The sequence below is a fragment of the Neomonachus schauinslandi genome, chromosome 15 (genome assembly GCF_002201575.2).
Source record: "Neomonachus schauinslandi chromosome 15, ASM220157v2, whole genome shotgun sequence".
Taxonomy (NCBI): domain Eukaryota; kingdom Metazoa; phylum Chordata; class Mammalia; order Carnivora; family Phocidae; genus Neomonachus; species Neomonachus schauinslandi.
In genome coordinates, this window is record NC_058417.1 from 15253174 (window position 1) to 15274033 (window position 20860).

Consider the following 20860-nt stretch of genomic DNA (forward strand, 5'->3'; position numbering starts at 1 on the left):
CCCTGAGCCCTGATTAGCTCCTTCCAGCCCAGGGGAAGAACTATTGCCAGCCTGGGCTCCTGGGGCTGACAGTGCCTGAGCCGTGGCTGAGGACATCTCGTCCCCCAGACTCCTAGCCACAGGCCCAGGGGGCTCCACCCGAGTCCCTGGGGGACGAGGCTCAGGCCAATGGTCTCCCAGGAGTACCATGTCACACGGCAGCCTGCCGCTCTCCAGCCCCACTCTGTCAGGAGGGAGTGAGGGCAGGGAAAAGCCCAGGTGGTGGAGGGAGCCGGCTTCCATCCATCTTGCTCCCTGCTGCATGGTTACTTAGAATTACAACTCATAATAATGATAATAGCCACCATTTATTGAGCACTTTATTCCATGCCCGGCACCATGCTCAGCGCTCAACACACATTATCATTACCACATTCAATCTCATTTACGTTCGCAATAGCCCTGCGAGGGTGGTTTTATGATCTGAATGTCGTGGATGAGGGATTACAGGCCCAGAGATGTTAGGTGGTTTGGCCAAGTTCATGTTACAAGGAAGTGGCAGAGTCAGGGTGGGGACCCAGGTCCATAATAATAAAAGCAAGAGCTTATATGATATGTACCGTGTGCTGGGCACACATGAGTGGGCAGACAGCTTCGGTAACTTGTCTGGGTCACACAAGCGGGGGAAGTGGAGCGCTGGACTGCAATCCTAGTCCCAATCCTGCTCTCGCCCATGGACCTCTATGACCCCACACTTGTTAAGAAGGATGCTTCTAGGGCCCAGGAAATGGACACACAGACACTGCCCACGCCAGGAACGTGAACACAAGGAACTGAAAGTCCCCAAGCCAGCTCTGGCCTCCCTCAGCCCAGCCATGGCTGCGTCATCACCCTCTGCTTTCCAGAAGCCCAGGCCTCTCACGGACAATTTCTCACTGGGAGGCACGCCTGCCACCTGGTAGAAATTTGGCTTGGGTTCTGTTAAAGGGACCTGGTTCTCAGAACCACAGCTAAAGAAGGACTAGATCTTTTTTTTTTTTTGTCCTCACAATCCAACATCTTGAAAATGCCCTACCCCTCTCTGCACCCACTGAACTAATGGCTGCAAGTAAGCCTGGCTCCTCGGGGCCACCAAAAAGCTGCACCTTGGAGGGGGGATGCTCGCTCTGGTCAGCGATGGCTGTGCAAGGAGCCCTTGGCCAGGTATGCCTAACTCAAGAAACTCTATGGCTCCAGGGCATGTGACCAGGGTGTGGGCCTGAGACACTGAAGTCGCAGCCCCACGTTTGGAAGACTTGAAATTTCGATGGGAAGGCGAGGCAAGAGGCTCCCGTTAAGCCTCCACCATCCCTTTCCCTAGAAGTCGGTGGGCAGCAACCTCAGCTGCAGGCCAGAGCTAATGCAGGTCCAGAGCATTGAGTAAACACTTCCCAAGGACCCGTTACCCCCCAGGTCCTGGACCAGGCTGCAAGCCCAGCAAGGCTTCCAGGTGAGGGGCAGAGAGAGAAAAAAACAGGCACACACACCTGAGAATCTTGCTCCTCGGCCCCTCCCAGGCCCCCACCCCCACCCCACTGTCTACTCCCAACACTCTAGGTACTTCCATGCTTCCAAGCTTTTTCCCAGGCTTGCTTCATACCCAGCAAACTTCTGTGTATCCTTCAGGCACAACTCGAATGTCTCCTCCGCCAAGGCTCCTTCCTTGATTTACCCCCCAGCGAAGTACTAGTAACTTCCTCCCGTGCACTTCCACAATGAGTAGACATTTCTACAGCGCTGACTGCATCATATTGAAATTGTCTCTCCCATGACTGCCGCCTCTAAGATTATATATGACTCCTTGGAGAAAAAGGACATCATTTGCATTCAAATGCCCAACGTTAGCAGGTCGACCTGCAGGCAAAAAGTCAGCTAGGAAAGGGGGAAGGGGCTGAGCAATCAGCACAGTGTGTGCACGTCCGGATGCCACGGCTTTTAGGGACAGGAGGACCGGAGGGCCAGATCAGATCTGGGTTTCAGAAAAAAATGCCTTTGCTGAGTGATTCAGTCACTTTCCTGGTCAATCTGTCCTCCACATTCTCAGCAAAGGTTCTTTTTCCGGAACATTCCCAGATGCCTATGGAATTCCAACTCCCAGCTGGGTAAGGGAGGCGAGGCAAAGGAAGGACTCCGGGTCATTCTGAGGCTGCTAACGTGGACAACAGGATGTATGGTGGTGAAGGTAACAGGGCGGGGAGAGGATCAGGTGGGATAATTGGCTTTGGACACGCTGCTATTTGCAGTGTGAGTGGACTCCCTTGGAACAGCTGCCCAATGGTAGCTGACACACAGGACCAGGGCTGGGGAGGAAGGCCAAGCAACAGACAAAGAGGGAGGGCTGAAGCTGGGGAACTTAAGGGCAGCGGAGAGGCCCTGTAGATCAGTGAACTTTCCATATTGATCTGTGTGCTGTCTACTGTTGATTTCACCACCCCTGGAAGGTGCTTCGGGAGGGCTGAAGCCTTGCCTGCCTCGTTCCTTGAGGGGAGCTCTAGAACCTGGACAGTGCCCTAGGGGCTCAAAAAATGTGGGGGGGACTTGAACACTTGGATTCTTAGGGATGGAGCTGGTGGAGAGGGAGAGCACAGGAGGGGCCGGCACCTGGGGGAGGCAGAAGGGGACCTGGAGCATGACCACGGGGCCCGAAGCTGGACAAGACTGCCAGCCGTCCAACAAACTCAAGTTGCTTGGCCAAAGAGACCAGGTTGGGAAACGGGAGGGTTGGGGAGACTGGGGATGGCTGGTCAGGGTCTGCCAGAAGCCAAGTCAGCACCAACTGCCGCCTGGTTCAAGTCAGGAGACACCCCCACCCCGCCCTGCATCCCCCAGCCCTGCCCCACCAACTCAGCATGGGACATTCCAGCCCCTAGGGAGCCCCACCTGTCCGCAGGGTCAGCACGGCCTTCTCTGACTTTACAGGTTTATCATTACTCTCAGTTTATGTGAGAATACCCTCTCCCTCCAGTGCCTGGGACACAGCAAACATCCTTGAAGCCAAAAAATACCTTGCTAGAACTGATATATATTTTTTTTTAACTTGAAGAATACAGCAGACTAGACCAACACCCTAGGGCTTCAAAACATTGTGGGAGCTGCATCACTACTGATCAAGGAGGGGCCCTGCTGCCGAGGAGAGCGCGACTGCTCTGGGCCAGGTGGAGCCGGGCCCCAGCCTCAGGCCTCAGAACCCCCAGCCCAGGTGTTCCATTCATGCTGCTGAAGTCAGCAGCTTGTGCCCAGGGTACGGACTGCAGGCCCCGATACCGGCTGGGGGCGGTCGGACTTCATTCTGTAGGCAGTAGGGAGCAGCGCGCTGATCACACTTGAGCAAGACGACCGAGCACAGCCTGAGCTGGAAAGCGCATGAGGAGCCCAGTGGTGAGGCTCTGTAGGGGCGCCGGAGGGCTCAGGCCGCTCTCCCAGGAGGGCCCAAGCTACACTCTCTGCTACACCTGGAAACTCAGCAAGGCAGGGGTGGTTCCTAGACAAAAGGGGTCTCTGGAAGGCCTCTTCATCTGTCACCTGGGAGAGTCATGTCTCCCCCAAAAGGTGGGATGACAAGGGTGAGGAAAGGGTTTGGAAGGGAAGCTGCAGAGCCCCCAAGCTGCCCCTGAGAAAGGCCTGGTTCTTTCTTGGTTTGGAAGCCCAGCCTAATGGGGGCCGCAGGAGGAGGGTCAGCTCCCCCCCTCCACCCTCAGCAGGAGAAGTGCCTTGTGTCCCCATACCCCACCCCACCCTCCCCATGGGGGAACAGAGAACCGGTTAAATCCACCTCGAGTTAAAATCAGTGAACAGCAAACAGCCAGGAGGGAAATGTCGCGAAAGGAAAAACAGAGGCCCTTGGAGAGCGATGAAGAATCGCAGGCCCTCTGAAGTGTGGCAGCTTGCAGGGCGCAGCCGGAGAGGTGAGGGCCACACCACTGCCTGGAAATGTCATTATCTGTTATTTACCACAACAGAGAACGAAAGGCTGCACAAAATTACTGTTCCTGGTAACAGCCACTAAACTGATTTGCCAACAGTGCTTCCTGTCTGCGTTCTCCCAAAGCTACACCAATCAGACCCCGGGAAAAGGGCCGCTGAGCCCGGAGGGCAAGGGGCCCCCTGGGGTGCTGGACGGGTGTCCTCAGGGAAGAGGCCCAACCACGGTCCCCGACACCCCAACCCAAGCCTGCAGAAGCCTTTGCCTGCTCAGTGAGGAGCTGGCCTCACACTGAGTCTGGTCCACCACTCAACAACGCCCAGCAACCTCCCCGCCAAACCTCCAGCCACCCAGATACTTCAGGGGTGTGACAGGCTCCCTCTGTGATGGGTCTGCTTCGGGAGGGGGGCTGGGGTTAGGCGCTGCACCCTATGACGGTGTGGGCTCTAGGGGCGATGCACTTAGTCAACAGCCTTGGTACCCCACTGGCAAGCTGGCACCAGACAGCGCCTTCCTTTGGGGGGGTCTCCTACATGTCTTTAGCTTTACTTCCCACAGGATATGTGGGCAAAGTGTTGAACCGAGCAGTGAGAGTTCTCGCTTAGCCTACTTCTCCATCTGGAAAATGGGTAAAGTCACTGCCTTTTGCCTACCTACCCCCGAGGGGGGCTGTGAGGGCCATGTGGCATCAGAGAAACATCCGAGGCAGAGGGGCTCTCAGAAGGACATGCCAACCCCCACACTGGCTTCCTGCTGAGACGACATGGACGCAACCACGGCCTGAGCCAAAGCACACTGGGAAATAAACCGATCGCAGCTTTAAAACAACAACAAGCCCAACTGTGTTCTGGAGGCTTGAGAAATGAGGTGTAGCTCTCAGCTGCCGCTCCGTGATCTGTGAGGCCGGCGCGGCGCTGGCCCCTGGAGAGCAGGTCTGGGGCGGGAATGCTGCAAAGGCTGACGCAGCCTGAGCTTCACGGGAGGAAAGTGCTGGAAGGGCCCGAGAGACCCTCTCACCTGACCGTTTCCCTCTACAGGGGAGGCCCAAGGCCCGGGAGCGGGGAAGAGATGTTGCTCCGGGGTCCCCTGGGGGGATCAGAACAGAGCTGCGCCTGTGGCCGGTCTCCTGACTGCGGGTCCCCTCGCTGCAGGGGCGGGCAGAGCAGGCTGGTACCGCGGACAGATGCGGACAGCTCTCACCTACAGAGTTGGCCCCACCGCCCCCGCCGCACCCCACTAGCTGTGTCCATCCTCGGACTCCCTTCTGGGAAAGAACCTGATCCATGGCCCCGACTGGATTTCAGGCTTGGTGGGGGGAGGGGAGTGGGTGTGCACACATGTGTGCGCGGGAGAAGCCTGAGCAGAGGAAAGGAGTAGATGCTGAGCTGCAGCTGTGGCCCTGGGAGAGGTGGGGCTGGAGGAAGAGGCCACACCTAACGGGGACAGGGGTGAGAGGGTGGGCCCGGCGTCCCGCCCCAGCGCTGACCTCCAGACGGTGTGTGTGAGCAGCCTGGGAGAGAAGGGCCACAGTGAAGTGTGACAAATTCTCTTACATCATATAGCTCCTACAGATGGAATTAGATTTCCATGTATGGACCTGAAGGGGGGCATCTTTGATGTTATTAAGTGAAAAAAAAAGAAAAGATTAAAAAAAAGGAAACTACAGAGTAAAGAATATTTTATGGTCCCATTTAAAGTTATGTATGTATACACACCTGCGCTTGCACGCGTGTGCAGAAGGACAAACGCCCAGGCTGCGAAGGATGGAGGTGTGGAGCTGAATTTTATATGCTCTGTATTGTTTGAGTTCTAGAATTATTGTGCAGTTACCACATGCCAGGCATTGTTTCTAAGAGCTTACCATATACTTCATTCATTCCGCCCCTCCCGCCCCTTTGTGAGGTAGGCGCGATAACTAGTCTTCATTTCCAGGTGAGGAAACTGAGGTAGAGAAGGGAGAGGCAACTTGCCCAAGGGAGGCGGCGAAGCCAGGCAGCCCGAAGCCAGGGCTCTTCACCTCTATGCAATGGTGAAAAGTACTTTTTAAAATTCCAGGGGGAAAAAATTCTAGGAGAGGAGAACCAATACAAATAAGGGGAGGCTATCTTACTAAATCCTTTAATACCCTGGAGCCCCAGCAATACACAGCGGGGAGGGGAAGGAAGTCACATCCCTTCTCACTTCCGAGTGGCCTGGCACCCTGGGTGGGGGCTAATGGGTTGGGACAAGGGTTGGCACACTTTTTTGGTAAAAGGCCAGAAAGTAAGCATTTTAGGCTCTCTGTCAAGCCAAAGTAGCCATATGTAAGTGAATGGGCAGAGCCTGTTCCAACAGAACTTGATGGACATTGAAACTCAAATTTCATGTAACTTTCATGTATCACAGGATATTCTTTGATTTTTTTCAACCATTTGCAAATGTAAAAACCATTCTAGTTCAAAGATTGTACAAAAGTAGGTATCGACCCCTGGTCGAGTGCCACCCAGCTCTTGGGTCCCTGGTGCAGGAGAGGAACAGGGCACAGGCAGGGTCCCCATGATGCTTGGAGTAGGCTCCAAGGTGCATAGCCTTTTTCCACAGTTCTGGAAACACACTCGGAGCTGGAGGTGCAGGCGCTGGTAGAGTTGGGGCTCAAGGTGAAGCCCAAGTAGGGGCATTGTCAAGAGAGAGCACAAAAGCCCTGAGCTCTTGGTGGCCCTGCTGAAGGTGGCCCCACAAGGGACAATCAGGAGGATGGGGTGGCGCCTTCCTCAGAGCTGAGGAGAACCACCGTTCCTGGAAGCCCAGCTCTCTCCAACAGCCTCTGCCCCCGCCCCCCAACACCCTACTGGGCAGCTTCCCTGACATTTATATGAATCAATCTTTCTCAGTGTGACCCCTGTCACACCTGGGTGACCTGACTGGTAGCGGGTGCCCAGTGACCTGTCCTGGTTCACTTGCTATACAGAGAGACCCGGATACTTAAAAAGCATGACACCCACGTGGGGACATCAAGTCACAGAAACGTCTCTGGATAGGGGCGCCTGGGTGGCTCAGTCGGTTAAGCGTCTGCCTTTGGCTCAGGTCATGATCCCAGGGTCCTGGGATCAAGCCCCGCGTCGGGCTCCCTGCTCCACCGCGGGGAGTCTGCTTCTCCCTCTCCCTCTACTTGCTGCTCCCCCTCATTGTGCTCTCTCTCTCTCTGTCAAATAAATAAATAAAATCTTTAAAAAAAAAATGTCTCGGGCGCCTGGGTGGCTCAGATGGTTAAGCGTCTGCCTTCGGCTCGGGTCATGATCCCAGGGTCCTGGGATCGAGTCCCGCATCGGGCTCCCTGCTCCTCGGGAGCCTGCTTCTCCCTCTGCCTCTCTCTCTGTCTCTCATGAATGAATAAATAAAATCTTAAAAAAAAAAAAAAAGTCTCTGGATAAGTCATTTAGGCAGGGTCAAGGGGAGAACCTCCCTCCCACCATGCTGCATGTGGTGGGAGTCTTCTACTCAACCCAGACCTTCATTTTCTCCGATGTCACTTCAGTAGCCTCCCTCATCCTCCCACCCCCGACATCCACCTCTGGGCTGCTCATCTCCCTCCAGGGTCCCTCTTTAGATGCCGCGGCCTGGGATCTTGCCCACAGACCACACGGTCCACATGGCTTCCCCCAGCAACCTCGGTCCCATCTGCACCAACATGCCCCAACCAGTCCCACCAGCCCCTCCCCAGGCCTGCTCCTGCCCCAGCCCAGCCCTGCACGCCAGGCCCTGAGCACAAGCATAGCACCCGGGCAAGGCCGTCAGACCCTGCCACTGACCCTCGTGCGGCCAGGCGAGGGACTGACCTCCACACACCTGTTTCCTCACCTGCAAAGTGGGGATCATGACCTCCCAGGGTGGTTGGTAATCCAGTGGGCTCTCAATCACTGGTAGCTTTTGTTATTTATAACTCCTGTCTTTTGAGTCTCCATCCTGGTTGTTCCTCTCTGAATTCAGCCCCTCGTTATTACTACTTGGATAATTCAGCATTCAACAGGCAATCCAACCCACTACACATTCCCTCCTCCAAATCTGCCTCTGGAAGGAACCTCCCCAAAGACCTACCAGTTTGTCATTCCCTGCTTCGCACCCTTTGATGGCTTTGCTGCCTACAGGATCCTCAGCAGCCCCGCCCCATTCCTTCCGTCCCCCAGCCTGCCTCTCCCCCCTCCCCCTCCCTCCCTCCCCTGGCACTCCCCCACACCCCCAGTCGTAGCTCTTCCTCTCACCCTGCCTCTACACAGCTGTGTCTCCCGAAACGCCCTCCCCTGGCACCTGGGTGCCCACCCTCCCGGCCCGGCTGAGAACCAGCTCTACTCTGCAGCCCTCCAGCTCTCCTGGGGCCCCGCGCTCCGGATCAACCTCACACCTCCGCTACACATCCTCACGCTGCGCAGCGCTTTCACCAGTCGTGAGCTCCGGGGGGGCGGGGCCTGGCGGGAAGCTGAGCTAATGGAAGAGTCTCCAAGGGCTGCGGGCGTGACCCAATGGCCACAACTCCTCTCTCTCTCTCTTCCTCTCTCTCTCTCTCTCTCTCCCTCTCTCTCGGAAGCTCCAGGCTTGACTTCAGGAGGCTGCGTGCTTCCCAGAGGCCACCCTCGCTTGGCAGCTCCTCTGCTGCCTTTGTCCTGAAGACGCTGAGTTCAAAGGCAGCGGCACGACAGGGTGAACAGAACGGGCCCTCACGGAGATACTCTGTTCCTTAGACGCCGGAGCGAGGCAGATGCTCCGAGGTGCCGCGTGTGTGGCGGGTGGCCCGATCGCCCGAGCTCGGCCACAGCAGGCCAGTCAACTCCTGCCAAGCAGCCTGGGCGACGCGCAAGCAGCCAGAGTGGGCCCGCGGCGCGGACGAGTTAAGTGACTCTTCCCGGGAACTGAGGAAAGTCGAGTAGCTGAAGGAAAAAATTCATCTTGCTCATGCGGCACAAACTACACGTCTTCTACATCTGAGTCAGGTCGAGGAGGAGAAGGGACAAGGCGAGGGGAGGACAGGGCCGCCGCTGGACGGGGCGCGTGGATGACCTGCCCCCGGCATCCCCCCCCGGAGGCGGGCTCCGCGAAACACCGCCGCCTCCCAGCCTTCGCGCCCCCTAGGTGGCACTGTGGAAATGGTGCGGCCGCTGCGGACACCCGCAGGACAGCTCCTCAGGAAATGAGACATAGGATCGCCACACCACCGGGCAACTCCACTTCTGGAAAGGATGGAAAGCAGAGCCTCGAAGGGAGATTTGCACACCCACATTCGTCGCAGCACTATTCACAACAGCGAGAAGGTGGAGGCAACCCGCGTTCCCATCGACCCAGTCACGGAGCGACGAAGTGGGTTAGGTACACCCAGTGGCGTATTATTTGGCCTTAAAAAGGCAGGAAAATCCAACACAGGCTCCCACACGGACGGACCCTGGAGACATTACGCTAAGTGAAAGAAGCCAGTCACTTTCAAACGCTGCATGATTCTGCTTATATGAGGCACCTGGAGAAGTGAAACTCCCAGAGACAGGGTAGGCTGGTGGGTGCCAGGGACTGGGGTGGGTGGGGATGGGAGTGTTTAATGGGTGTAGAGTTTCGGTTTCACAAGATGAGAAAGTTCTGGAGATGGATGGTGATGGTAGGACAACCATGTGAATGGACTTAATGCCCCTGAATGGTACCCTTAAAAATGGTTAACATTGTAAATTTTATGTGATGTACATTTTACCACAAATTAAAACAACATTTTAAAAATCTGCCTCCTGTTTTGCGGGACTCAAGTTCATCCAAGGAGCAGGGTGGGGCAGCCCCTACTCCACAGGCCCAATAAGGGGCAGACTACAGAGATCTGAAGGGTCATTTGTGGGGCCCTCTCCCTCCCCAGACTCCCCGGCCTTCTCTCTTCTGTTTCTCACTTATGCCTTGCTCTTCCCCCTCTCAGCACCTTGTCCACACACCCTTCCCTTCCCCGGGCCTGGGACACTGTCTTCCAACGTATAAATTTCTTGTCACCATCTCAGCTCAAATGTCAGCTCATAGGGGCTCATGCTGTGCATCCAAAATAAAATAGCTCCTCCCTACACCACCCCCCACTGGCTGTCACTGTGTCTCCCCCTGCTCTTTATGGTTTTGCCCACCGCTTTCTGAAATTACTTGTATTTAGCTATTCTTGTTCATCTTGCCTTCTACGTCATCCACTCCACAGAGGTGAGGCAGGGCCCCAGTGCATAGCCAGGATGCTCAGAACCAGCCTGCTTGGTTTCAAATCCTGGCTCCACAACGAACTCACTGAGGGACCTCGGGCAAGCTTTAACTACTCCGTGCCTCAGTTTCCCCGTCTGTAAAAGGGCGATAACAGTGCTGCCCCCATAGGGCTGTTAACAGGACTGAGTACGTTGCTGTGTGAAAAGCCCTTACAACAGTGTCTGCGTGGTCAGTGAGAGGGGTACTGACTATCAGGGTTACTAGCACTGCTCCCAAGGGCCGGGCTGCCTCCTGCCTTGTTCATCGCCACTATCTCCACGGCCTGGCATACAGTTGGTGCCCAATAAACACCATAGAATGAACGAAGGACAGAATTCTGCAGAGACAGCCCTTAAGGAGAGTCCATTTCATTTGCAAGGACAGGCCCAGGGAGCTGAGCTGGCTCCAAAAGAGGGGAGAGTCCCCCAAGAGGGCTCCTCCATTCTCTTGCCCACATCGGCCCCTGGCCCCTCGAGGTGGGCTCAACCCGGCCCCAGGTATTTAGCTTTTGCACTGGGAACATCCTGAGAACATTCAGGCTGCTTCTGAAGGTCCTGGGAAAGTGGCTAAAAGAGCCATTTCCCCCGTGGCGGTGAGGGCAGCCCGCCAGCCCCATTGCTGGCACTGGCCAGAGTACAGGTGGGAGGGCGGCCTCCAGACAGGGCCATCTGGATTTGTGTGGGGTCCCCCAAGGCATCTTCCATGCTGACACAGGCACCCACTCTGGGATCGAGCCCTGCATCGGGCTCCCTGCTCAGCGGGGAACCTGCTTCTCCCTCTGCCGCTCCCCCTGCTTGTGTGCTCTCTCTCTGACAAATAGATAAATAAAATCTTCTAGGGGCGCCTGGGTGGCTCATTCGTTAAGCGTCTGCCTTCGGCTCAGGTCATGATCCCAGGGTCCTGGGATCGAGTCCACATCGGGCTCCCTGCTCTGCGGGAAGCCTGCTTCTCCCTCTCCCACTCCCCCTGCTTGTGTTCCTGCTCTCGCTATGTCTCTCTGTCAAAAAAATAATAAATAAAATCTAAAAAAAAAAAAAAAAATCTTCTAAAATAGGGGCGCCTGGGTGGCTCAGTTGGTTAAACAGCTGCCTTCGGTTCAGGTCATGATCCCAGGGTCCTGGGATCGAGCCCCGCATCGGGCTCCCTGCTCAGCGGGAAGCCTGCTTCTCCCTCTCCCACTCCCCCTGCTTGTGTTCCCTCTCTCGCTGTGTTTCTCTGTCAAATAAAATCTTTAAAAAATAAAATAAAATAAATAAAATCCTCTAAAATAAATAAATAAATAAATCTGAAATCAATCTAGAGTTGACTTTTGTGCCTAGTATGAAGAAAGTCAAGATACATTTTTTCCATATGAATATCCAAATAGCTTTGCATTATTTATTCAAAAGACCATTCTCTGCCTATCAGTGGCTCCGTTGTCCTAAACTACACTTTTTATTTTCTCTCATTTTTGTCTCAAGTGTATGGAAATACTGATTTTCTGACACATATGTTAAACTCATAGGCAACAACCCTGCTAATAAATTCACCTACTAATTGTAACCATTTGTATTTAGATTCTGTCAGACTTTCTCATTACATAATGATGTTATTCACAGATAATGACAGCTTTAGCTATGCTTCTCCAATCCGTATATCCTACATTTCTTTCCTTGCCTGATTGCACTGGGCTGGCTGCTAGTTCAATGTTGGATAGAAGCAGTGATAAACATACATAGAACTTGCCTTATTCCTGATTTTAAAGGAAAGTTCTCAATATTTAACCTGTGAATATGCTTCTTCTCCTGCATTCTTTAGAAAGATGGCCCTGCTTCTCCAAGGAAGGGAAATGCTGTGACTACTTTGGCCTGAAAGAGTGGAGGCCCAGCACGGCCCCGCGAACACCCCTGGGGGACCCAGCTCCCCACCACCCGGCTGGGGGACCCAAGTAGGCCACATGACCTCAAATGAACCCCTGTTCTCCAGCTGTGACTGGGGAACAGCTTCACCACCCCTGCTCTCCCTGCAGCTTTGTCCTGAGGATCAAAAAGATGAGTTTTGTGAAAGAGCTTTCTAAAGCCTAAAGGACATCGCAAGGTAAGAAAGACCACGGCCTCGGTGTCCACTGTTTGCAAGAGCAAGGATGGCCTGGGGGAGGGTGCGGGCCCCTGAGCTGGGGTGTGTGTGGTGTCGGGGTGGGGAGGTGGGAGGGAAGGCAAGGGGAGCAGAGGGCCTTCAACCCTGGCCTGAGCCTGAGCCGGGCCTGGGGCTAGGATTTTAGAGCAGAGGTTTTCGAACCAAAGAGAATCAGCTTCCCCTGGAATGTTTGTTAAGCACAGATCAATGCTCCTATCCCCAGAGCTTCTGTTCAGTAGGTACCAGGGACTGACCGTGCCCCCTCTGAATTCATGTGTTAAAGTCCTACCCCCCACTGGGATGGTGTTTGGAGGGGGGTCTGTGGGAGGTGACTAAGGCCAGATGAGGTCATGAGGGTGGGCCCTCAGGATAGGATGAGTGGCCCCAGGGTTCCTGCCAGCTCCCTGGCTGTGGGTCTGGGCTGACTTCCGCAGGACACACCTCCTCAGAGCCTTGGTTGGGGGCAGGAATCAAGGAATCAGGTTCAAGTGTGGCCCCTTCCCTCCGTGCTTCCCTACTTCAGGTGGGACGCCTGATCCCCCAACAAGCTAGACTTCCCCTAAGGACTTTGAGCGAAGTAGAAAGAGTCCCTTTTCCCTAGGGACTCAGCACACACTATGGAGACTGCTGTTTCATAGGTGGGCCCCTCTGTGTCCACACCATGGAACACATTTTGGCTGAGACCAAAAAAATTGCGACGCCTTCCCCTGCACGGTGACCACGGCATCCTGGGCTCAGGCTGGTTCTCCGGCAGCCCTCTCTGGCCTCCCCCATGGTTGCTGAAGACGGACTCCCAATCAAACCAAAAGCTGGCTGACTCAGCTCCTAAGCAATCAGAAGCACCAGGCCTCTCTAATTAAGCAGCCAGCCCCTCTTCCTTCCCACCACAGCCCTCTGATAATGAGGGCTGGCAGCCCGGGCGTGCAGACCCAATTACGGAGGGGGTCACCGCACCAAGCGCCCCCCTCCACCCCCGCCCCCGGCTCTACTGGCCCACTCATTAGCTTGTGGCTGCTGAATGCGCCAGGGCTCTTGCTGGGGACAGCTCTGTGTGGCCAGGAGCACCTGAGACTTAGATCTGGACACTTCCCGTGTCAGAGATCCCCCAGCATCCCCTCTGCAGCCTGCCCCTGCCCCCACACTCAGACTGCAACCCACACCCGCGCACGCACAGCAATAGCACTTACTGGCAGGCACAGGAGGACCATGGCCCCCTATCACACAGGACGGACCGAGTGACCCTCCATCACCCACCTGCTGCTGAGAAGATGGATTCTCTTAGACCATGGGGCCCCGTGCTGTGCTGCCTCATTTCCAGCCCTACCGTCTCATCCCCAACGACAGGCAGTGCTAAGTCGCCTCCCACGGTCACTTTGTCCCCCTGCCATCCACTCACCAGACAGCAGCGAGGCTCATAACTTATGAAGACAAATCAGATCACGTCACACCCTGCTTACAACACTCCACTGGCATCCCACGAAACCAAATCTCAACTCCTGATCTTGACTTACGAAGCTCCTGCGTGATCGGCATACCCGCCTCTGCCCAAGATGCCTTCATCAGTTCCTCGAACCTGCCCAGCTGCTTTCCCGCCTCAGGAACTTCATGCTCGCTGCCCCCTCTGCCTGGAACACTTTTCCATATAGATCTTCCCAGGACTGGCTCCTGCTTGCAGTCGGGTCTGAGCTCAGAGAGGCCCTCCTAGTTTTACCCTACTCCACTGCTCTGTTCTAACTCACTACAGAGCCTTCAGTCTATTGGACAGTATTTTGTTTGTTTGTTGTCTCCCTTTTCCCACTCCTGGAAAAAAAATCTCCATGAGAGCAAGGGTTTTGTCTCTCTTGCTTATGGTACTGCCAGCACCTAGAACAGGGCCTGCACATAGCGGGCCCTCTACTATTTGCAGAATGAATGAATAAATGACACAATCTTCTCAAGGATAGAGAAGAAAACACCCAAATGCCTACTAGCACCCTCCCCTCCCACTTCTACCCAGGAGCAACTCCCCTTGGAAACCCAAAGGCCTCTTCACCTTGCTGCCCGAGCCAAAACCAGGTCCTCAGCCTGCTGCAAAATAAGAATAATTTCAAATTGGACCAGCCCAGGGGCACCTGGGTGGCTCAGTCGGTTAAGCATCTGCCTTTGGCTCAGGTCATGATCCTGGGGTCCTGGGATCGAGCCCTGGATCAGGCTCCCTGCTCAGTGGGGAGTCTGCTTCTCTCTCTCCCTCTGTGTGTGCTCTCTCTAGCTCTCACTCTCTCTCAAATAAATGAGTAAGATCTTAAAAAAAAACAAAACAAAACTGGAACTGCCAGTACTCCAGGGTACAATTGGGTGGGGAGTGTCAAGAGCATCTAGAAGAACATTTTTTACCTTCCCTCCCCATGCAGCTGAGATCCTCCCCTGGGACTGCCACTGTTGTCTAAGAAAGGCTCTCCAGGGACCCTTCAGCCATCAGGACAGCAGCCTGCCCCTACAGCAGAGGTCCCAGACTTTTCCAAGAGAAGAGACATGGCTCTGCCCCCTCATCACGGTCCTGCAAACCTAAACGTGTACAGCAGTTGTGGGTTGAGGGGCAGAAAGAGGAAATAGGCTGCTGGGCCCCACTCTCCCAGGCAGAAGTCACAAAGTATAACCCAATCTGCCTAAGGGTTGGGAGCAAAACATTCCGAGACCCTTTGCCTACTGCCTATGTTGGTATCTAGTCCAGGGCCTAAGGAGGGCTTAAGGAGGAGTTGGCACTCAAGCCCACCTCTATCCTGCCGCCCAGGCCCCTGCCACATCTTCACCGTTCTTGCGACCCTTCACCAGCAAATCCACATTCCTTAGCCCAGTTCACCACATATCACAGAAGAGGGGGGAAATGATCTTAGCTGAAATCCTGGTTTTTCCACTTACTAGTTTGGTATATTGACCTTTTTGCATCTGGGTTCTCTCATCCAGCTTTTGAATGCCACTCAAAATTACCTTATCAAGGTGGCCAGTGGCTTTCATGTGGCTAAGTCCATGTTTACTTCTTTGACTTCTCTATAGTCTACGGTCCTCTCAGCTCTAGCCACCCCACACCACCCCATCCCCAATCTTCTGTTTCCCGTTATTTCTTCCTAGAATGTATTACTTCCTGAAATATCCTTATTTATTTGATCATTATTTGGTTTCAGTTCCCTCACCCAATATAATCTCAAGAGAGAAGCTTCTATCTCTGTCTTATTGACCAAAATAACTCGAGGCTTAAAACACATGAAAGATGGGTACCAGTAAAACTAGATTGAAAAACAAAGGAAAGAGGAAGATATGGTATCTTGGGAAGAGCTCTCTAAACTAGGAGGGCAGTAAAGGGAAGTCCCCTGATGACAGCTATGCAGCAACTAGTCTATGCTGGAGTATGACTAAAGGTCTAAAAGGGGAAAAAAATGTAGGCTCCATGCAATAGACAGTAAAACTGAGATGCTAAATAATCCTAAGGACTGGAAGGCACATTATTCTTGGGTCAATAAGAAAAGAAAGGCATGGGGCGCCTGGGTGGCTCAGTCGTTAAGCGTCTGCCTTCGGCTCGGGTCATGATCCCAGGGTCCTGGGATCGAGCCCCGCATCGGGCTCCCTGCTCCACGGGAAGCCTGTTTCTCCCTCTCCCTCTCCCCCTGCTTGTGATCCTGCTCTCACTGTGTCTCTCTCTGTCAAATAAATAAATAAGATCTTAAAAAAAAAAAAAAAGAAAAGAAAAGAAAAGAAAAGAAAGGCAATTAGAAACTCCAGGAAAAATAAGTTATTTTAAGAAGTCTGGGACTCAATCTGAAACAATTTAATATGTGGTACCATTTAGAGTAATCAGTGGAGTATAAGAAAAGGGAAAAATCCACTTGACTTTGCAGCAAAGATCATTCTCATTTGAGGGACCAGGCATCGAGACCAGATCAACAAAATAAGAAGTATAACCCTAGCATACTGTTTGGCCCTGAGGAGAATTTTATTTCTTTTTTTTTTTTTTTAAAGATTTTATTTATTTATTTGAGAGAGAGAGAATGAGAGAGAGCACATGAGAGGCGGGAGGGTCAGAGGGAGAAGCAGACTCCCTGCCAAGCAGGGAGCCCGATGCGGGACTCGATCCAGGGACTCCAGGATCATGACCTGAGCCGAAGGCAGTCACTTAACCGACTGAGCCACCCAGGCGCCCAGAATTTTATTTCTTTAATAACTAATAAAATTTACTGAGTACTAATGTGCCAGACAAGGTTTTTAAGACCTATGCATATAATATTTAATCCTCACAATTTTCTAAGGTACATGTTATCATTATCCCTATTTTACAGATGAGGAAGATGAGGCTCAACATAGTAAACAAGTTTTCTGAAGTCATCCAGCTAGTGGAAAAGCTGGGTATGAATTCATACCCAGGCCTGTGAGACCCAGAGGTCCACTTCCCGGAGCTGGCCCTAGAAGCCAGGCCATTCAACCTTAGGCCCTAATTCTTCTTGCCAAGAAGCACAGGATACTGTATGCACACACATGCACACAAGGACACGCAAGGACACACACAGACACATACAACATACACTCCTGGGAGCCAGGGTGCAAAGCCGCAGAGCAGGTCCAGATTGGGTAGCCAGCGCAGGGCCTTACCTTCCTGCAGTCTTTGCAGAACACTGATGAACTTCCCAGGAAGCCCAGCACCTCCCCACAGAGCAGACACTGGGAAAGGCCATTCCCCATCACGTTCCGCCTCATGGTCTCCAGCCGCTCCACCAGTCGTCTGCAGCACAGGACACAGAGTCAGATGGAATGTGTTTCCTGTCTCCAACCTGAGCACTGCCCAGGTATGGCTGCCATGGGGTCCCAGCGCTATACCTTGGCCCATGTGCTGTTCCCTCACCTGGGATACTGTTCCCTGCCCCACCCCTTTTCCAGGCTACCTCCTAATCATTCATTCGCTCCCCAACTATTAATTGAGTACCTACGATGTGCCACACCCTGGGGATATTGTAGCAAACAAGCCAGAGACAGACATGGTCCCTGCTCTCATAGAACATATGTTCAATAAAGATAAAGTCCATAAAAAGTCAACAAGCAAACTGAGTTCAGACAGGGGGAGTGCTATGAAATCAAGTAAGTGCGTGGGGAGAAGACTGAGAGGCAGCATGTCAGGTGGTGATCAGTGAAGGCCTCTCTGAGAACGTGTGAACTGAGAGCTAAAGGAGGACAAGGCCAAACCAGGTGAAGAGCAGGGCTTGGGAGGCGGGGGGGAGCTCCAGGCAGAGGGAACAGCTGGTGGGGGAGGCAAAGACAAAGGCCTTGGCACATTAGAACAGCAGGGGGGCCAGTGTGGCCATTCCCTGGAGGGGCGAGGAGGGGACAGATTACGTGGGTTTTGTAGGACACAAAATGGAATTTGGATTATTTTCTAAGATCAACATGAAGCCACTGAAGAGTTTTAAGTAGAGGAGGGATTTGATCTAAGGGACATTTTAATTTTTTTTATTTTAACTTTTAAAAGTATTATTTACTTACTTACTTACTTACTTATTTATTCATTTAAGTAATCTCTACACCTGATGTGGGGCTCAAACTCAGGACCCCAAGATAAAGAGTCATGGGCTCTTCTGACTGAGCCAGCCAGGCGCCCCCCAAGTGGCAGTTTTAAAAGCTTACTCCAGCCGCTGTGGAAAGCCAGGACTACAACAAGGGAGTGCAGGTGAGGAAGCCAGCAGGAGATGCTGGGAGGCCCAGCAAAGGGACACTGAGGCAGCATCCATGGAAATGGGATACAGGAGGTAAGAGAGAGAGATCTGGGATGATGTAGAGGTTTTGGTCTGAGCAAGTGTGTGGATGAAGAAGCTGGAGGAAGAAAGAAAAAGAGCTTTTCTTTAAGCTCTGATGCCGAGTGTCCAGGAGCCATCCCTGAACCCTGCTAAGCCTAGGATAGGTGACTCCCCTCAGGGTCCCATGGCCCCTCAGCCCACTGTGACTCCCTCTTTTCATAGCAACACTTCAACCCTCACAAAACTGGTGGCCACTTCTGTTTTGATGGCCACTGTGTCTCCAGTCCCCAGGGGACACTCAGGGAAAATTCTTGAATGAAGGAACACGGGACAGAGTGCAGGTACATTATCTCAACCTCCCAGGGAGGAGGATGCTATTTTCCCCCATTTTAACAATAACAAGACTGAGGCTCAGAGGTATAAAGTCACTTCCCACCAGCATTACACAGTTCCTAAGAGGTAGAGCCCAGGGCCCAACACCGAGATCTGCACCCCCCACTCTCCCTGGAGGTGATCAGGCTCTGCCTGGGGGCCAAGGGGGAGCCGCCTCTACCTCCATGCCCTCTGACGTCCGCAGAGGTCCCTTCCACACTGTCCCTCACCCAGGAAACTGCAAGGCCCCGGGAATAAACCCAACTTGAGCTCTGGCCTGAACTGCTTGTTCACAGGGGCCCCGTGAGTACAACCCTTCTAACTCATGGAAACAGGATACACCTCCTCCTTCTGAGACAGTTAGTCTGAGGCACCGCCTTCTGGGTCATTCCACATCTCTGTCAAACCCAGTGTTCACAGTGGGAGCCAGACAGATGGATGGGGGGGTGCAAACACTTCCCGCTGCATCAGGGAGCCCACATGAAACACCCCCACTGGCTCCCAGCATGCCCTCCTGGGGGAGCCTGAGGGATGCGGCGCTGGCTTGTCAGTCATGAGTGTGGGGCTGCACAGCTCCTCGCAGGACCCTAGGAGAGGGCAGGGTCAGGCAGCCTATGTGGGGAAAAAAAGCTAAAGACAACTGGTCTGTCTGATATACTCCCTTTTTGTAATAAAATTACAGTAATGATATGTCCGTATTATTGAGGCACATTTAACAAACTGGACAGCAGGGTCCTTGTAGTGGTGCTTTCGCTTTTAGAACTGTGCATTTCTACAGTGTCTGACTTTTTAAATGATCACATACTTAATGAAAAAGATGAACAGGGGGCGCCTGGGTGGCTCAGTTGGTTAAGCAACTGCCTTCGGCTCAGGTCATGATCCTGGAGTCCCGGGATCGAGTCCCACATCGGGCTTCCTGCTCAGCAAGGAGTCTGCTTCTCCCTCTGACCCTCCTCTCTCTCATGCTCTCTGTCTCTCATTCTCTCTCTCTCAAAATAAAAATAAAATCTTTAAAAAAAAAAAAAAAAAAGATGAACAGAAGAAGAACAAGGAGATCAGAATCAAATTAAATCCTGTCCGATGCGATGCACTGCATTTGTGTTTTCCTACTTGTGTTTTTCTGTGTCTTTCCAATTTTCTAGGAGGTATGAATTGCTTTGGTAACTCAACAAACAAAAAGAGACACAACCAAACTGCCTGAAGGCTGTATAGGGGTCAGCTCGGGATGCTGGAGGCCAGGAGAAGAGCTTAGAACAAGCTGGAGAGCATCTCTTCTTGGAGTCCTTGCTGGGGCAGGACCGTCCAGGCTCAACTTCCACCAAATCCCTCCTGCAGCTGGACCACGGCTGACCCTCACGTGTTTGGAGCTGAAGAGCCCCTCACGATGCTCATTCATCCCCCCACGGCCTCGGGCCCACGCAGGAGCCACTAACCCCTTCTCACAGAGGAGTGTACAGAGGCTTTGCGGGGCTGGGTTATGCATCTACACCCCAGGGGTGTTCGGGCAGAAGGGACTCACTCCCTGCGGTGAAAGCCAGCGCTAGGACCCAGGGTGCCACTCTCAGCGCCCCCGATCTGACACTAAATGACTTTGCTTCCCTCTCAAGGATCTTGCTCCCTCCCGCCCCAGCTCAGAAGCAGCCCTTACCCGATTCTCTGCTGCTCCATGACATCCAGCCGCTCTGCCCTCTGGATGACCTGTAGGATGGCCTCCACCTCAGCTGGGCTGAGGCACTGGCTCTTCCTCTGCTTCTCTGTCTGGTAGGTGTGCACAGACCAGCCTGTCTGCAGCCTGGAGAAAGCACAGCCAGCCCTGAGGCCACCGCAGTGCAAACTCAGGTGGCCCCACCATATCCCGAAGCACCCCCCCCCCCGCAGAACAGTCTGGGGACAGCCCAGGTGCTGTGTGTCCAGAAGAGGGGTTCAGGAAACAGGGCAGATGTTTTGAGTGCTGGCTCTGACACCTGCCAGCCACCGGGCCCCACAAAGACCAGCGGTGCCACCTTAGCATGGCGGGAGGCAGGAGCACGGGGTGCGACCCTCTGGACAGAGAAGGCCACTGCCACAGCACGTGGGGCTGTGAGGGAAGAGCACGGAAGATCAGCAAGCCTGAGATCTGGGGCGCCTGGGTGGCTCAGTCGGTGAAGCATCTGCCTTCGGCTCAGGTCATGATCCCAGGGTCCTGGGATGGAGTCCCACATCGGGCTCCCTGCTCAGTGAGGAGCCTGCTTCTCCCGCTCCCTGGGCCCCGCTCCTCCCTTGTGCTCTCTCTCTCTGTCAAATAAATAAAATCTTTAAAAAAAAAAAAAAAAAAGACTGAGCTCCGCGGCATCTAAGTGAAATGGAGCTTACTGTGGGATAGGAAAGAATGGTAATTAGATCAGAAACGAACCCTGAGTATGAAAGGAGATGCCCACAGCAGTTTGCAAACGAGAGGGTCTGAGGGCAGGAGGGC

At 53.6% G+C, this 20860-nt stretch overlaps 1 protein-coding gene across 1 annotated transcript in view; it reads right to left on the reverse strand.

The window, feature by feature from the left end:
• Positions 1–20860, reverse strand: part of RPH3AL (rabphilin 3A like (without C2 domains)) — a 140731-nt gene that overhangs the window by 62583 nt on the left and 57288 nt on the right. Inside the window, 2 exon segments of the mRNA XM_044921811.1 lie at positions 16898–17027; positions 20054–20197. Coding sequence (XP_044777746.1) covers positions 16898–17027; positions 20054–20197 — 274 coding nt within the window.